Source organism: Peromyscus californicus, unplaced genomic scaffold (assembly GCF_007827085.1).
Source record: "Peromyscus californicus insignis strain IS unplaced genomic scaffold, ASM782708v3 Scaffold_4__1_contigs__length_199733344, whole genome shotgun sequence".
Lineage (NCBI taxonomy): Eukaryota > Metazoa > Chordata > Mammalia > Rodentia > Cricetidae > Peromyscus > Peromyscus californicus.
Genome location: NW_026294562.1, coordinates 22,249,395 through 22,265,796, shown reverse-complemented (window position 1 = coordinate 22,265,796; position 16,402 = coordinate 22,249,395). Strand labels below are relative to the sequence as shown.

Sequence of the window (16,402 nt, the reverse complement as noted above, 5' to 3'; positions counted from 1 at the left end):
ATTTTATTAGATTAGATATGCAAAATCACGTATCATATATGTATAACCCCAATACATTTTTTTACTTACTCAAATTTCAAAATTTTACTTTTTTATGGTGGAAGAAGATTTATTGTAGATAAAAGGGGGAGCATAGCCAGAGACCAGGACATCTGGGAGAGTCCAGAGGGAACATGACTCTGAGCCAGACCATGTAAGAGGAGAGGAGAATAAAGGGTAGACCAAAAAGGGACAAGGTAACCAAAATGGGGAAGGACAGCCCAGCTCCTGGGCTTGAAAAGTTTGTGGTAGGGGCCAGGGTATGCCAGCTTTACCCTATACCAGGTAGGGACTAATGGATACTGAGAGAACCTAGAGGCCAGGTCTGCTTTGATATGTCAAATAGGCCCCTCAGCCATTGTCCCAGATTTGAGGCTTAACATCCCAGCCTTTTTGTTGATGATAAATGATCAGGGATAATGTAATCTTTTCTATGACTACTTTCTACTGACATTGGGGTTTCTTTGTTGGGGACTCAAGGAAGCTGGAATACTGGCCAAGGCTGGGAAGAAAAAGAGGGCAGGGCAGGCTGCTTCACTTGACATCCAGGCTCTACGGCACCATCTGAGGCTAGAGAAACTCGGACCGCTTTGGCAGCTCCTGAAGCAGGACTACCTGTGGCTAACCACTTTGGAGTGCTCTAGAATCAGATTCTGAGAGAATACCTGGGGCTGGGAAATTGCTGGAGCAGTCTACAGTTGATCTGAAACCTATTGGGACAGACAGGTGAGGGGACAGAGGGTAAAGTTAAGGAGTTTAGGGGAAAATTTTTAGCCAGGGTGTGCATTTGAAACTTTGAGGCCACACTCCTGGTAGTTGCAGGAGGGAAATCCCAAGACCAGGGAAAGGGAGAGAGGCCCCACCCTCAGGGATAGACAGGTGGGGAAACTTATGAGTACTTATCCAGAGTCCATTTGTCCTGTGAGAGGTGTGTCCAAGTTGACTCCCTGAAGCATTCAAAATTTTTTTAAGTTTACAAAAAGAGATAAAAAGTTTTAGATATGTTGGCATTACCATTGTTTGTAATCTGTACTAAAATCCATTGTTAATCCCACTAATTGAGAATAAGACCATTATCACAGTTTAAAGCCAAATTTGAAGCAAGCTTTAATTAAATACTGGCCAGGAGGATGGGCTCTGGCCAGGTTCATATCCAAGCCCCAAATCAAGTTTTGCAGGGGCTTAAGAAGGCAAAACCCATAAATCACCACATTTCCCACAAGGTCCAATCAGGGCCAAGCATACATCCTGACCTGCTTACTGCCTGCATACCTCCTGCCCACATCCAGTCAGGGGCAAGGGTACATTCTCACATATTTCCTGCCCATGTACTTCCCACCCATGTGTGATCAAGCACATCCAGCGCAGATAAGTCAAACAAATGTGTTTAGGGGAGTAAAAACATGAGCCTTGCTGTCTCCCACAAACAACAGCCTCCAGCATTTCAGGAACTATTTTTCCTTATGTAAGGGACTTGCAGATCAGAGGCATTTTTATTACATAGATCTCGTAGGTGGAGTAATTAAAACTTAAAATGTAACTTTGGCTCTCACACCACATTGTAGAAAAGGCAGTAGACTCAGGCCTTTGAGTCATAGTAAAAGCTTGGTGGCCCAAAAATAATTCTGGGCTGAAAGAATTCACATTCTTTCCAAAATGCTGGATATATAGATTGGACAGAGATGTTTTTAGCACCATGAGAAGTATTTTCAAGTCTACACTTAGAAGACAACCAAAGGAAGTTTAAAATATTGAGGTTCTGACTGAAAATAGAACTCAGTTCTTTACTAGCTTAGAACTCCGTTGACTGGTGCTGAAATTTTGAACTTTAGAACTTTTAGTATAATAGCATAGAGAAAATTTGAAAGAAATTTGAAACAGCTTTATACCTTTATATCTTGTATATTTAAGCTTTCATATCCTCAAACCTTTACATACCTTAAATTACTTTCTTAGATCTTTACAATTTGCATTATCTGTATACCTTAGAACACTTTCAAGATCCTCAGAACTCACATGAACTTTAAATTTTCTGTATCTAATCATTTACCATGAGACACAAGTGGCTGATTACTGAGAGCAGTTATTGTAAAGCAAGTTCCTTTAAAGAAACGAACAATAAATAGAGACCTGTTGAATTTATCTCTTTTCAGAGTCTAGTAGCAAGGTTAAACTGTGTATCTTTCTCAGCTGGAGACTCAGTAGCTACTAGAAAGTGAGCCCTAAGGCCTGATTTTTACGTGTGAAGAAAAATCATCTATATCCTTGCAGGAGAAGCTGCTAAAGCTTGCTGCTGTTAAGACTACAGTTAGTCAGTCAATATCATTAAAGATCTGAGAAAGATAAACCATAGCATGAGGTATCATTCATATGCATATGTATCAATTAAAATGGCAGAGACCTACCCACCACCCCAGGGTCCTGATGGCCTTGCTGGGGGCAGAGGTTGTAGCTGCCATACAGAGCAGCAGCATAATTTGGCAGCCAAACCCAGGTCTGAGAGATTTTCTTTCCAAGAAGGAATCTAGGGGAATGACCCAACCTTGACCAGGCAGAGTAGGACAGTCAACCCAAAAGTGTCCACAGCTTCAGCAGAGCCCTGGCAGCAGGCAAGGTATGGGGCAGCTTTGCCCAGTGACCAGTGTCACCACAATTCAAATGGAGTCCTCATGCTCCATCTATCTCCCCTGGACACCCAAGAGTTCCCAGTAGGAGCCTGCATGCCTTTCTATCATGGGAAGCTTTTTCACTAAACATTTTAAATGCCATATTCAGCAGATCTCCAAAGAGCTCAAGGACCGCGTATCTATTAAGTATACCTGATTAGTTACTTGCTTTAGGCGCAACCTTGAAAACAATTAACTTGTATGCCTTAATTATCTTAAACAGTTTATAATAATCTAGTAGATTATATAAGATTAGGATTTTACAACTTTGTCCCTGTTAAGTTTGAGCCTTAAAAATTTGAGTTGAAGATTTAATTGACGATCCTTTAGCATCAAAATAGAACTAAACCATAAATACACTAAACTTTAATCTATAAATGCAGTACATAAAGAGACTGAGAACTTTCCTGATCTTTTTTATAGTGTACCATTACAGAATATTACAGTTTTTGTGTGTGTGTGGCTTAGTTTATCCAAAAAGCTAAAGCCTAACAAAGTGAGCAAAGACAAGCTATACAAATATTACTGTGAACCTGAGTAGGTCATAGAAATTTATAAATCTTATTATCAAATGTAACTAGAAGCCTGGTGTTGAGTATATAGCAAAGACATAAGTTAGACATACACCTCTAAGGTAGGTCGGTTAACCTGAGTATACCTTTTTAACTTTAGGAATTTTTTATTATACAAAAATCCATCCTAATACAAATATTTTGGAGACTTGCTGTTGCTTCCTTAGTCTACAAAGAGATACAATGTTAAACTAAGAGCTCAGTGGGCCTGAGAAGCTTTATGAGTGTTGCCTTACTTGGTTTACACCATGTGGTCATCTTAATCAAAATGGTAGTGAAGACACATGGCATGTACCCTTCAACCTTAGTAAAGATAGCTGCCGGCCATATGGCTGTTAGTTAAAATACCTATTTTTTAGATCTATTTTTAAACAATAGTTGAATCCAAACTACATCCACAGTATTTTAAACAAGAGTTGACTCACGTAAATGGTAAGTTGTAGCAAATATTACCAATGTACAGATTTTTAATAATAGACCTTTGTTACAAGTTTTAAGCCAAATTTGGTTACAGATCTTATACATTTTTTTAACCATACCCAACGAATGTACAAATACTGAGATAGGCCAGGCAGTTGTGGTGGACACCTTTAATCCCAGCACTGGGGAGGCAAAAGCAGGAGGATTTCTGTGAGTCCAAAGTAAACTTGATTTATAGAGTAAAATTCGGGGCACCTTAGGCTACACAAACAAACCTTGTCTCAAAAAAAAAAAAAACCTGAGATAGAGTTTACCACATAGTTTTAAGGGATTTTTTTTGAAAGTAGAATGCAGAGAAATTGTAGAGATAAAAGATTTTTAAAAGTGGAAAGTAAAAGAACCTGAGAGGTAAGAGACTTTGGGAGTGTAGAGCAAGACAAGTCTAGATGTAAGAGATTTGGGGTCCTTTGTTTGTGCAGTGGCAGAAATTGTTACCATATGAGAGAAATTGAAAATTGAGCATGCTAATCTTTGGCCATTGATTTGTACTGAGGCCAAGCTGTGTGTAGTCCTAGAAGGAAAGAGAGAAGATTTTTTTTAAAAAAAAAATGAAATTTCACTAGAGGGAATTTCTAGAGTGACCTGTAGCCCAGATGAGCTTAGGCTTAAAGAAGATGCAGGAGTAGATATGCCCAAGGGAGGAGAGGCCTGGGAGGGCTTAAGGAAGAGACAGGGGAGGCAGCGAGAGAGGACACTTCAGGAGAGAGCTGAAAGCAGATGCTGTGGGACTTCAGGTGGGAGCCCAGAGGTAGAATAGTGGGACTGCAGATGCCTGGGGGAAGGTGAGATAAAATAGCTGAGGTGAATAAGGTGTCTGTCCTTGTGCAAAAATTTCCATTGGGGCACCCCCTATGCAGAATGGAAAATTTGCCAGAGAGGAAAATGTCCCGAATCACAGAGGAGAGGCATCCTTTTCCACATGACCAGGGTCCAAGTAGGGTGAGAGCAGCTTCCTAGCACACTGGTGTGGCTTTTGTAATAACAGTAGACAAAGCAGGCAGCTCAGCATGACACTTATATGATAGAGAGAGATGAAAGAGCAGGGCAAAAGGGAGACAGTAAGTGTCCTTAGCAGAGATACCCAGAAAGATGTAGCAGACCAGAGACAAGAGATTCGAGATGAGTTCCCAGGCAGGTGCGTGCCTTGGGAGGTGTAGAAGGCTCTAGGAGCTGGAGAGATGACATGTGTGGCATAGACAAGGAGAGGAATGGTTAGAGCTCTAGGAGGGGAGAGGTAACTGAGAAGGTGGACTCTAGAACTGGGGGGGTCAGATTTGATGGATAGCAGGAGCCAGCAGAAACAGGATCTGTACATACCTTAGGAGAGTCAGATCAGCAGCTTGGTTCAGAGAGGCTGAGTTCGTTGAAAGGGAATGACAGTTCTAGGATTTCAACACCAGACAAGTGAAAAAAGAAATAAGAAGAAGAAGGAGGAGGAGGAGGAGGAGGAGGAGGAGGAGGAGGAGGAGGAGGAGGAGGAGGAGAAGGAGAAGAGAAGAAGAAGAAGAAGAAGAAGAAGAAGAAGAAGAAGAAGAAGAAGAAGAAGAAGAAGAAGAAGAAGAAGAAGAAGAAGAAGAAGAAGGAGAACACGACTGCTCCTAGCTATAGTGTAGAAGGTTTATTGTAGATAAAAGGGAGCACATAGCAAGAAGCAGAAGTTCAGAGTGGACATGAGCCTGAGATAGACCGTGTGAGGAGAGAAGGACAGGAAAGGGGAGAGACAGGAGAGTAAAGGATGGACAAAACAGGGACCAGGTGATCAAAATGGCTGAATTATATAGGGAGGGTCACTAGAGTGAGGGCAGCCCAGCCCCTGGGCTGGAAAAATTTAGGGTAGGGGGCAGAATATGCCAGCCATCCTATGCAACAGGTAGGGACTAAAGGATGCTGGGAGAACCTGGCAGCCAGGTCTGCTTTGATATGCTAAATAGGCACCTCAGTTAGCCAAAAAAAACATATAATTCTAAGAAGTTGGGAGAGACCTCAAAGATCTGCAATGACTTTCAGGCACTGAAAATTTTTACATTACTAACATCAAAGGCTGAGATAAATCCATCAGTCAGAAGTAGAGTGATTGATGAACTATACTGCATCTAAATCAGCACGATACTATATTACACTAACATTCTGAAAACCACATGAGGATACTCAACACATTACATTTGAAAATGAACTCAAAATAATAATATACATGATACATGCAGTATGTTCTTGTCCATTTCTGCACATGTCTGGTGCATAACATGGTACTACATATCATCCAAATAACCTTCATTGACATACTCACTTCATTCCCACAAATTTATCCCCAGATAAACCAGGTTATAAAAATGCTGTCTATAATAATTGCATTTTATGCACTACCAAAAACTGCTAAATATGCATTTTAAAATTGTAGAATATTAGTTTAAAACACAATTTACCACAGAAAATAAAGTAACATTATGTTAATGATTTTTTTTTTTTTTTGAGACAGGGTTTCTCTGTGTAGCCCTGGCTGTGCTGGAACTCGTTTTGTAGACCACACTGACCTCAAACTCACAGAGATCTGCCTGCCTTTGCCTCCACAGTGCTGGGATTAAAGGCATGCTCCACCACCTCCGAGCATTAAAGGTGCTCTTAAAAACATTTAGATACTGAAGATCTAAAGCTGTGTTTATCTTGTGACCCCGACCTCATCCCCTCCTACCTGCTCTCCTGCCCACTCTTTCTCCTCCCCTATGCCCCACACCTACATTTGCACATAATCATGCACTGAGATTTGTCCTGAGACAGCTCTGTCATTTCACACTTTCCCATGTGAATGATTGTACCTGACACATTGGACAATTTGGTCACCTGTAATGTTTCTCAAAAAGTTACTGAACAACTTTCTTGTTTATTTTCCTTCCAGTGAGCATAGATAGTCACTTTTTCACCCTTCTTGTCCAGGTAAGGGCGGTCCTGTTGCTAGATAGAACCTGCCGATGTAAGGTGAATTTTCTGTGCTACTTTCATGTTTAATTTAAAAAGCATTTCCTGTTTTCTCTGGCTTTCTCTCCTTCCATAATTACATGAAAACAAAAACCATGGATAATACTGAAGTTAATTATACAAAAGCTACTCAGCCTGGGTCCTGGGAAGGCTGGCATCATAACTACATCATTTCTTACTGTTCCTCTGTGATCAGAGTAACCTTCAATTATACTTCTGTCTCCATGACTTTTATAAAAAACCTATTTATAATGACAGTTCATCTTGCTTATCTATTAATTATAGAAAAAGATATACACCATTGGTTTTTCTCAGTGCTTCCAATAGATGAAGGACTTCCTCCTGAATTCGGTCTTCGATAGTTTTCTTTCCCATCCCCATAGACCTTAAGACCATGAGGGAGAAACGCCTCGTTTGCTTCCATATTTCTCCATTGCTGAAAATGATGCCTGTTGGGACAAAAAAAAAGATCATAAATTCTAGTTGAGAGTATTCATCACAGGTAATAATACTGACTCTCTTGTGCTTGCTTAAACTCTTGCAGGTATTGTGTGATCTGTACATCTAGAAAGTTCAACATAAATTCTCTAAACTCAAAACATGATTGAAGTAAAAGATAAGCCCATAAAAAAATCAACTTGTCAAGGAAGCTTTAGACAACCTTTAGACCCCTTGTCACTTTTGCCAGCACTCAGTGCTCCATCAGAAGACTGGACAGCTTGCTACCAGACTCAAAATCAAAAACTAATATACAGTTGGTTTCCAACTATCAGTGTTTCAACTTCTGGCTTCTCTGCTATGAATTAGTAGAAAATAGCTACATGATCAAACCATAATATGGATATTGAATGTTCCTCTTTCCTTAGGTTATTGACATGTATTATAATATGCCCTCCTAACCTTGGGCAGCAAGCCAGACCTCCTAATCAGCCATGCAACCATGGAAGACAATAATCCATACTCGGCAATGTGCCATGTGAGGCCCTGGTGTCTGTTAGGTTAACTATGGTAAGTACATTTTCAACTTAGACTGGTTTTAGCTTAGACAAGTTACAGGGATGTAATCTCATTGTGACCTGAGAAACTTCTGAACTTTTTCTGAAGTTTTAAAATCAATTCCAATTAGTGGAAATAGTGTTCTGAGGAAAATTATTTCTTCTGCTCTCAACATTCCTCAGTTGCCTGTAGTTCTGTGTGTGGTGTTGAGGCCTTTCAGACTTTTCCCCATCCACTTTGGCATGTCTATTGGTGCCATCCTTTTTCACCTCATGTTTGGGAAGTCATATTGGTGAGACTTATGGATATAGAGCTTCTAGCACTATTAGGAGACACATTCTCACAGCAAACTCCCTGATCCTGTATCTCTTACAATCTTTCCACCTCCTCTCCACAATGTTTCCTAAGCCTTAGGTGTAGGGATGTTTTGTAGATGATTCCATTGAGACTCTGAATGTTATTTAGTTATTCAATACCAAATGGTTAGCCCTGAAAATATAAGTAACAATATACAAACTTAGCAGGTTTTATATATACTCATACAATAACAATTACCGAAAAAAGAGGCCGTGAATTTGAAAAAACAGGAAGGAGGGGTATATGGGAAGGTGTATAGGGAGTAATGGGAAGGGAGTAATGATGCAATTATATTATTATGATCTTAAAATAATTTAAAAGAAAAAAGTTTGTGATATCAGTGGAGTACACAAACACTGAGTGCCTGTGGCTCCTGTAGAGAGAGCATGGCTGTGCATTTTTTTCCATCCCACTATATACAAATATTCCTTACAATTTTTAAAGATAAAAGACCGGATACAGGTCTGGAAATACATGAATCTGTACTGATCCCCACACTATACACACTTATAAAGTCATCTAGATCCATCCTCAGGCCATGAGACAGAATATTTGGTGACGAAGATGTTTTGTCACTTTGTCTCAGTATCTTTATCGTCATGTTTCTGGCTGTAATAGAAAATGAGTATGCTGTAGTCACAAGTTCAAACATAATGCTTCATGGAGACATTGTGTGTAAAGTTAATCAATTTGAAAATGGGTTAATGATCTCTTATAAATAACACATTTCATTAATGAACACTAGAAGTCAGAAGAGGGCAGGGAAATTTGAGAAAAAAAGAGCCAAATTCTTCAGTAAGCGTTTTATCTGTTTACTGAAATGTCACACCAAATGCCACTAAAATCTACTGATGCGTGTTAATCAAAATTTACCCAAACATAAAGAAAATGGAATCACATTTACAGGGTGTGCTGGGTGGTTTTGTGTGTCAACTTGACACAAACTAGAGTCATCAGAGAAAAAGGAGCCTCAGTTGAGGAAATGCCTCCATGAGGTCCAGCTGTAAGGCATTTTTTCAATTAGTCATCAGTGGGGGAGGACCCAGCCCAGGATGGGTGGTACCATTCCTGGACTGGTGGTTCTGGGTTCTATAAGAAGGTGAGCTGAGCAAGCCATGAGAAACCCATCAGTAAGCAGCAACTCCCTATGGCTTCTACATCAGCTCCTGCCTCTAGGATCCTGCTCTGTTTGAGTTTCTATCCTGACTTCCTTCAATAATAAATAGCAAAATGGAAGGGTAAGCCAAATAAACCCTTTCCTCCCAAACTTGCTTTGGGTCATGGTGCAGCAATAGAAACCAATTACTAAGACACAAGGAAATGGATGAAACTATAAATTATTTGTTTCAAGGAACCCAGACTCCTAAAAACAAATGCAGCAATTTTCTGTTATAGAGAATCTAGAGGGTGTGTGTGTGTGTGTGTGTGTGTGTGTGTGTGTGTGTGTGTGTTGAAAGAAGAAAGACCACGAGAGAGGAAAAAGAGATCTAAGAGTAGGGAATAAAAAGAGAGGAAAATATGTGAAAGCAGAGATAGATCTATTGGGGAGAAGAAGGGAATCAGTAACACAGACAGGAGTGGCTGAGTGCAGTGGGCAGATGACAAATAGGAGCAAAGGTTACACAAATATGACATAAGGAAATGCTTTTCATATGCTATATTTAAATTGTTTTCAATTTTTATAAAATAATTCATAAATTTACAAATACTTCTAGTCTCTCAGTTTCCTTGCCTATATAACTTCATTCCCACTTTTATAGACCTGGATGTGCCCCAACAGAGAGCCATACCTAACCCTTGGCTGACTTTACTGAGTAATGATGATTGCATTTTGCCAGAAAACTCATCTCCCCGGTCAACCAGAGCTTCCTTCAATACTTCGTATCCATGCAGCACCACCGTGGGCTTCATGCCCAGATACACAGTGAACACAGGGCCATATTCTTTTGCTAGCTGAAAATAGAGCAGGGATGATCAGTAAGGGAAATATGTTCATTCATACTGAAGAGACATTTTAATATTCACACACGCATTGATTTTAGACCAAGTAGTTTAATAAGAAATGACAGTTAAATAGCCGTTATCATTATGCTCTTGACAACATTACTGTTACTACTCTTCCTCTATGCAATGGAGACTGTGATACGTATTTGCTCAAATTTTACTTTTACATTTTCCTGTCAAATCTACATTTGCATTAGATTTCTCTTCTAGCCTGCTCTTACAATAAACAATGTGTTTCTCTTCCTGAGTAAAGTCACCCCTCTTGGACACTTATAATCATCTCCTGTCATCCATTCTCCATGTCATCCTTTATGCTGAGGTCTCTGAATTTCAACAGCACTGGGGACACAGCAGGATAGATATGCCTGCTCTCCAAAATGTACCTTCTATAAGGCTTATACATGCCAATTACCCTTAAAATCAGTTGCATGCACAGAGCATAGTGCCTGAAGCCAAGTACCCATTCATCACTGTTGAATGTAAACACAGTCAACTAATCTGTGTGGAAACATTACATATTCAAGAAATAGAAATTAAATCTCAAGGAGATTTTAAAACTTGCCCCGAGTTATGAGTTAACTCAGAACTCCCTGCCCAGGATGAAGAAGCTGTGGGGGCAGTGAGTGCTCTGGTGACGGGCTGTCTCAGGGAAAAGGTAGCTTTCTGGTCATTCCTTCAGATGTCAGGGAATGGCTGCCATGTGGATCAGTGGTAGAGCAGTCTTTGATTCATTGTCCGGAAAATGTGGTAAGAACTCTCCGAATTCCTGGATCCTTAGTTATGTCCTTCATTTCAAATCAATGTATACTATAGGAAAATGTAGATTTTAGAACTTATACGATAAGTTTTATAACTGAACACAGTTCCATCTTCCATGCAATTCATCAGAAAATAATTGCTCTACTAAAACAGGACCCAGGACAGGACATGAACACGGTTCTGCTTCCTCATAGTGTCACAAATCATCTCCTGGGTCCCATTTCCTTCTAGCTCTCAGTAGAGCACAGACTTGGGAGCTGGCTTGGGTTTCTATTAAAAATTTTGTTTTCATTCTTTGACTGGGGAGGTAGTTCCATGTATAACACTTGCTATGTTCACATAAAGGCAGGCACAGTCACACACACATGCAATCCAATCACGCCCACAACAAGAAAGGAGACAGACAGGAGAATCCTCAGAAGCTCACAGCCAGCTAGCCTGAGATACACAGCAGTGACTGACAAAGGCACTGTCTCAAATATAGTGGCAAGATTGTCCTCTGACTGTCCATGATCACTGTGGTACATGTGTGCCCACACTCAAACACGCATATGCACACATATACATGCATACATATCATACACACATTCACTATTCACTTGGGCCTTCAGGTGCCTAGTGAGTAACTGAAACTGAGATCAATCTTAACATCTCTGCCTTCAGTTCATACCTGTCTCCTTAACCTTAAGCTGTGGTTCAGTTCCTGTTGGACTTTGCCTGTAGGCTAGGTAAAAACTCCAGCGTTTATACGAAGTGTTTAATCCTCCTGCTTCAATGTTAAAGCCACTGACATGATTGAAGTCTTTTCAAGCTCACAGGTTCTGTTACAGAGACTCTACAGTGCCCTGGAAGCCATCCATCATTATTCTAAACCACCAGGAACAGCAGAGCTCTACAGGCAGCTCACTCTGTGAAGGAGATACCCCAGAAAAGGGCAGTAATACCATGGGAACCATAATACCCCATCCAGAATCCCAGGAGGTTGCCTCTGACCAGTTTAACAATTTCCTGAACGCAAAAGGAAATTAGTTTCCTTGGTACCAAATGAGCATTGTCCTCTACCCTCAAGAACTGGAAAATTCCTCAACACTGATAAATAAGACTGTGCTGTGCAAGTTCCTCAAGCCTTGCCTTTGCATTTTCACCTGTCAAAAACCTCAAGACTGTCAACACAAAGAAATCTTATGGATCTCTCTCTGTCAGAGTGGCCACGGTGATATTTAAATACCTTTCCTTGCTGTACTATTAACTTCTGTACCTACACTTCTGTTAAGACAGGTGGTCAAAACTAGTCAGTTGGAACCCCAAGTGTCAGGGTTTTCTTCTTGGTCCCTGGTAACATCTACATGGAGTCTAGGACCACATTTTCTTTGTACTGAGGATGCATAATTCACTCATTGAAAACCACTGAAAGGAAGCTAATCATACTTACCAGGCTCAGAGATTTGCTGATATTTTTAATATCCACTTGCAAAGCATTTCCAACAATTGGAAGAGGAGAGGGTCCAGGTGGGAGCTTCCCTTTGCCATAGTGCTGATTCCACAGGGAAAGAAAAATCAAACAAGACAGGCAAATCACCAGGATGACAAAGAGAGCCATTGACTCGCTATGAACAAATACACTGGAAAGCATACACACCAAAGGTCTATAAATTCAGCTCCAAAAAGCACACAGTGTATGGACTGTGGACAGGATTTCTATCTTTAGTTCACTTTGATCTGTATAAACAAAACTGCCCATTTCCTAACACTTTCCGTTGTATTTGCCATTTCAACACAACTCTTCCTTCTTTAAAGTGTAGTACAGATGACTTTTTTTTCTGTTTTCTTTTTATTCATTTGTCTCTCATACAATACATTCTGACCACAGCCTCCCCTCCCTCGACTCCTCCTAGTTCCCACAACCACCTCCCCTCTCCTCTAGATCCATTGCCCCTCTGTTTCCCTTCAGAAAAGAGCAGGCCTCCCACGGCTGTCATAACAAGATGCAATAAGACTAGGCACAACCCCTCATATTAAAGCTGGACAGGGCAACCCAGTAGGAGGAAAGGGGTCTCAAGAGCAGGTAAAAGAATCATGCTCCAGTCTCTATAAGCCTGTAAGAGCCCTGCTTAGTTGGTTCTGTAGGTCTTGTTCTCTTGGTGTCTTTGACTCCTCTTCTCATACAATACTTTCTCCCCATCTTCCTCTGGTTTCCCCAAGCTCCACCTAATGTTTGGCTGAAGGTCTATGCATCTGCTCACATCAGTAGCTGGAAGAAGCCTCTCTGATGATGACTAACCTAGGCACCAGTCTATGAATATCATCAAAAATCATTTTGCTGACTTTTTTTTTTTTTTGGCCAGTTGTGTTTGGTTTTTCCCTAGGTCTCTGGGCTGTCCAGCTTCCAGTTCCTGGCCATCCAATCAGTGTCAGACAAGTGCTCACTATCCTGGTATGGGTCTCAAGTTAGACTAGTCATTGGTTGGCCACTCCCACAAACTCTGAGCCACCATAACCCCAGGATATCTTACAGACAGGACAGCTTGTAGGTCGAAGGTTGTGAGGCTGGGATGATCTTCCATTCCCATCACTGGAAGCCTTGCCATATTACAGAAGATGGTCAGTTCAGGCTCCAAATCCTGCATCACTAGAGGTCCTTGCTATATGGTCACCTCATAGGTTCCAGGAAGTTTCTACTCACTAGGTTTCCACATCACTAGCCCCAAAGTCTCTCAATTCCAGTTATCTCTTCTCTCTCTCTCTCTCTCTCTCTCTCTCTCTCTCTCTCTCTCTCTCTCTCTCTCCCCATCCTTCCCTCCACCACCTAATCCCACAGATGGCTGTATTTTAACAATAAAGTTAATTACTATTTATAACTTTCCTAGTAAGAGTGAAGACATTCTAAACAGAAATGCATGTGGCCCTCCCTTTGGCCATCAGACTATTAAAACTATGATCTCCAAAGTATTGGAATATCACAAGGAACCTCAACCTAGGGGAAGGGAATAGATGAAGCCATGGTGCCAACTTTGTCTTCCAAGAGCTTGTCTTTGGGAATAAGAACTCTTAGAAAGATTACTAAACTACAAAAGCTGATCAACTGATTATAATTTCAGTGGTGTAGGGAGATTAGGATGTTGCATGTCAGAAACAAATTACCTTGCAACACCTTTAACCCCTTCAATAGACAATTATTTCCTTCCTCTATATGAGACCTAACAATTTTGTGACTACTAGGTAAATCCTTTGGATGTCAAACACACACCCTAACTTCTAGGAATCAACAGGCCAAGAATGTCATCAAACAGTATCTGAGGCCTATGTAGGCGAAGATTCCCCCATTTTTCTGGAGCCCATCTATTTGATGCATCCACCAATGCACTTGAAAAATGTCTTCATTTATGATTATTTTTGTTCTGTTAATGTTAAGATTTCATGGAACTGGAACCACATTGGGACTTGCTATTTTGACAAATTTGAATCTTTTCCTGGGCCACTATCACTCATATTTGGCTCTAGAATAATCTGTCTCTTTTTCCTTTGAGGGTTAAGAATAAAGAGCTGTGTCTTTCCTGATGACCAATATCAGGCCTCAAAAGAATGGCCCACTGTTCACCAAAGGACTCAATTGCATTGGCACCGGACACCATTACAAGGACTCCCCTGCAGCAAGCTATCTAGCCTTGCCTCCTTGTTTAGAAGTTTGTGAGTTCTTTCTTTAGATTTGGTCGTTAGTCCAATGTTGTATGTTGAGCTCTGATTTTTGCAGGATCCTGTTCATTTGGATGCTTACTTTGCTTTCAAAGTGATTGTTTTAAAGCAGCTGCTCTGTGTGCTTCAGAAGCATTTTGGTATCTGAGTTTTCTGTTTGTTTTCAGTTTCATTGATTCTTGGAACTTTGAAGACATTCAGGTTTCTGTTTGTTCAGAATGTTTGATTTGCTCATTGCCCTTTGTCTCCTGACACTCTTCAAATATCTATATTTCTGCATTCCTGACCCATGGCTTCTTCTTGCCACCAGGCTCATTTTGGCTTAGGAATTTTCTAAAGCATCTGATGAGAAACATCCCGAAAATAAAAGGCACCAATCCGACAGGGCAGTGGCAGCAGGGATCCAACAAAACACACCCTGCTCTCAGGCTGGAAAGAACTTCACCGTCTTGTCCCAGAACACAGAAGTGTCTGATCATGCTCATGTCCCTGGAAAACATGTATGATACCAACGACACTATAGGAGGAAATGGTCTCGGGATGACAGCTGAGAGAGTAAATCCCAAAAGCAAATCCCATAAGCCTGATCCACAATGAACATTCCCTAGCTGGCATAGAAAAGCTCGCAGTTTTCTAGGAAGAAATGGGAGACACATATTTGAAAAAGGAAGAAGTGTTTACATACCCACCATCAGGAACTCCAATCTGCAGTGTATGTGATGATTATGGATTTTCATCTTACAAGTATATAAAAAATTGAGAGCTGTAACCAAAGATAATAGTCTTACATGTTCCTCAATGGGGAATATTTGATGTTCCAAAATTGATATTTTTGTGTGCAAGCCTAGAAGTCCTCAGAATAAAACAAAGAGTAATGAGTGGGCAGCCTACTTTAACTGGAATTTAAAAGCATTTAAGAGAAGAAATGAAAAAAATCCTAACTCAGAAGAAGTAAGTCAGTTTTGAATAAGTGTCAGAATTAAAGAAAGAGATTTAAGGATAGATTAGTATAAAATCTTCTCAATTGTATGAAAACTAAAATAAATCTGTAGAATTTGACCTTTCTCAACCTCTCTGTCCATTTATCTCTCTCTATCCCTTTGGCCAACAACTCAACTAAATGTAACCCAATCCCAGCACTGTAAGCTTCATTTGGTGACAAGAGATAGCCAGTTTGGACTCTGTCTTCCCCATTATTTGGTTAATTAATTAAGTCGCCATCATATATGCATATATTTTAAGACATTTTTCCTATATCAGGTTTCCATACTGCCTCTCAAATGCCCTTAAACTTTAGCTGTTTGTCCCCAAATCCTCTCCCTCAACCCCGTCCTCCTCCCTACTGTTACAGCCCTCCTGTTACAGCCCCCACCATCCCATTCTATTTCCCTTCCCAAGCAAGATATTTCAGTAACCTCTAGTCCCTTACTCTATACCTACCTTCTATGGTTCTAGGGATTAGATTATAGCTTTGTTATCATAGACTTAAGAGCTAATCTTCGCATATAAGCAAATATATACCATATTTGTTTTTCTGGGTCTGAGAGACCGCAACTCAGGATGATTTTTTTCGAACCACATCATTTGCCTGCAGATTTCATGGTGTCGTTGTTTTAATGGCTGAGTGATTTTCCATTGTGTAAATGCACCACATTTTCTTTATCCATTCCTCTGTTGAGGGACATTTAAGCTGTTTCCTATTTCAGAATATTATAAAAAGAGCAGTGATGAACATGGTTGAACAAAGTCACTTTGTGGTGGATAAATCATCCTTTGGGTATATGCCCAAGAGTGGTACAGCTGAATCTTGAAGTAGATCAGTTCCCATTTTTTAAGGAAATGCCACACTGGTTTCCATAGTGG

At 40.5% G+C, this 16,402-nt stretch overlaps 1 protein-coding gene across 3 annotated transcripts in view; it reads right to left on the bottom strand.

The window, feature by feature from the left end:
• Positions 1-12,446, bottom strand: part of LOC128125533 (cytochrome P450 2C70) — a 30,121-nt gene extending 17,675 nt beyond the window's left edge. For all 3 annotated transcript variants that reach the window (XM_052763018.1, XM_052763020.1, XM_052763021.1), the window contains exons 1-3: positions 12,279-12,446; positions 9,874-10,036; positions 7,030-7,179 (exon numbers count right to left, since the gene is read on the bottom strand). In XM_052763018.1, coding sequence (XP_052618978.1) covers positions 7,030-7,179; positions 9,874-10,036; positions 12,279-12,446 — 481 coding nt within the window. The remainder of the gene's footprint in view (positions 1-7,029; positions 7,180-9,873; positions 10,037-12,278) is intronic.
• Between the last annotated feature and the right edge of the window lie 3,956 nt (positions 12,447-16,402).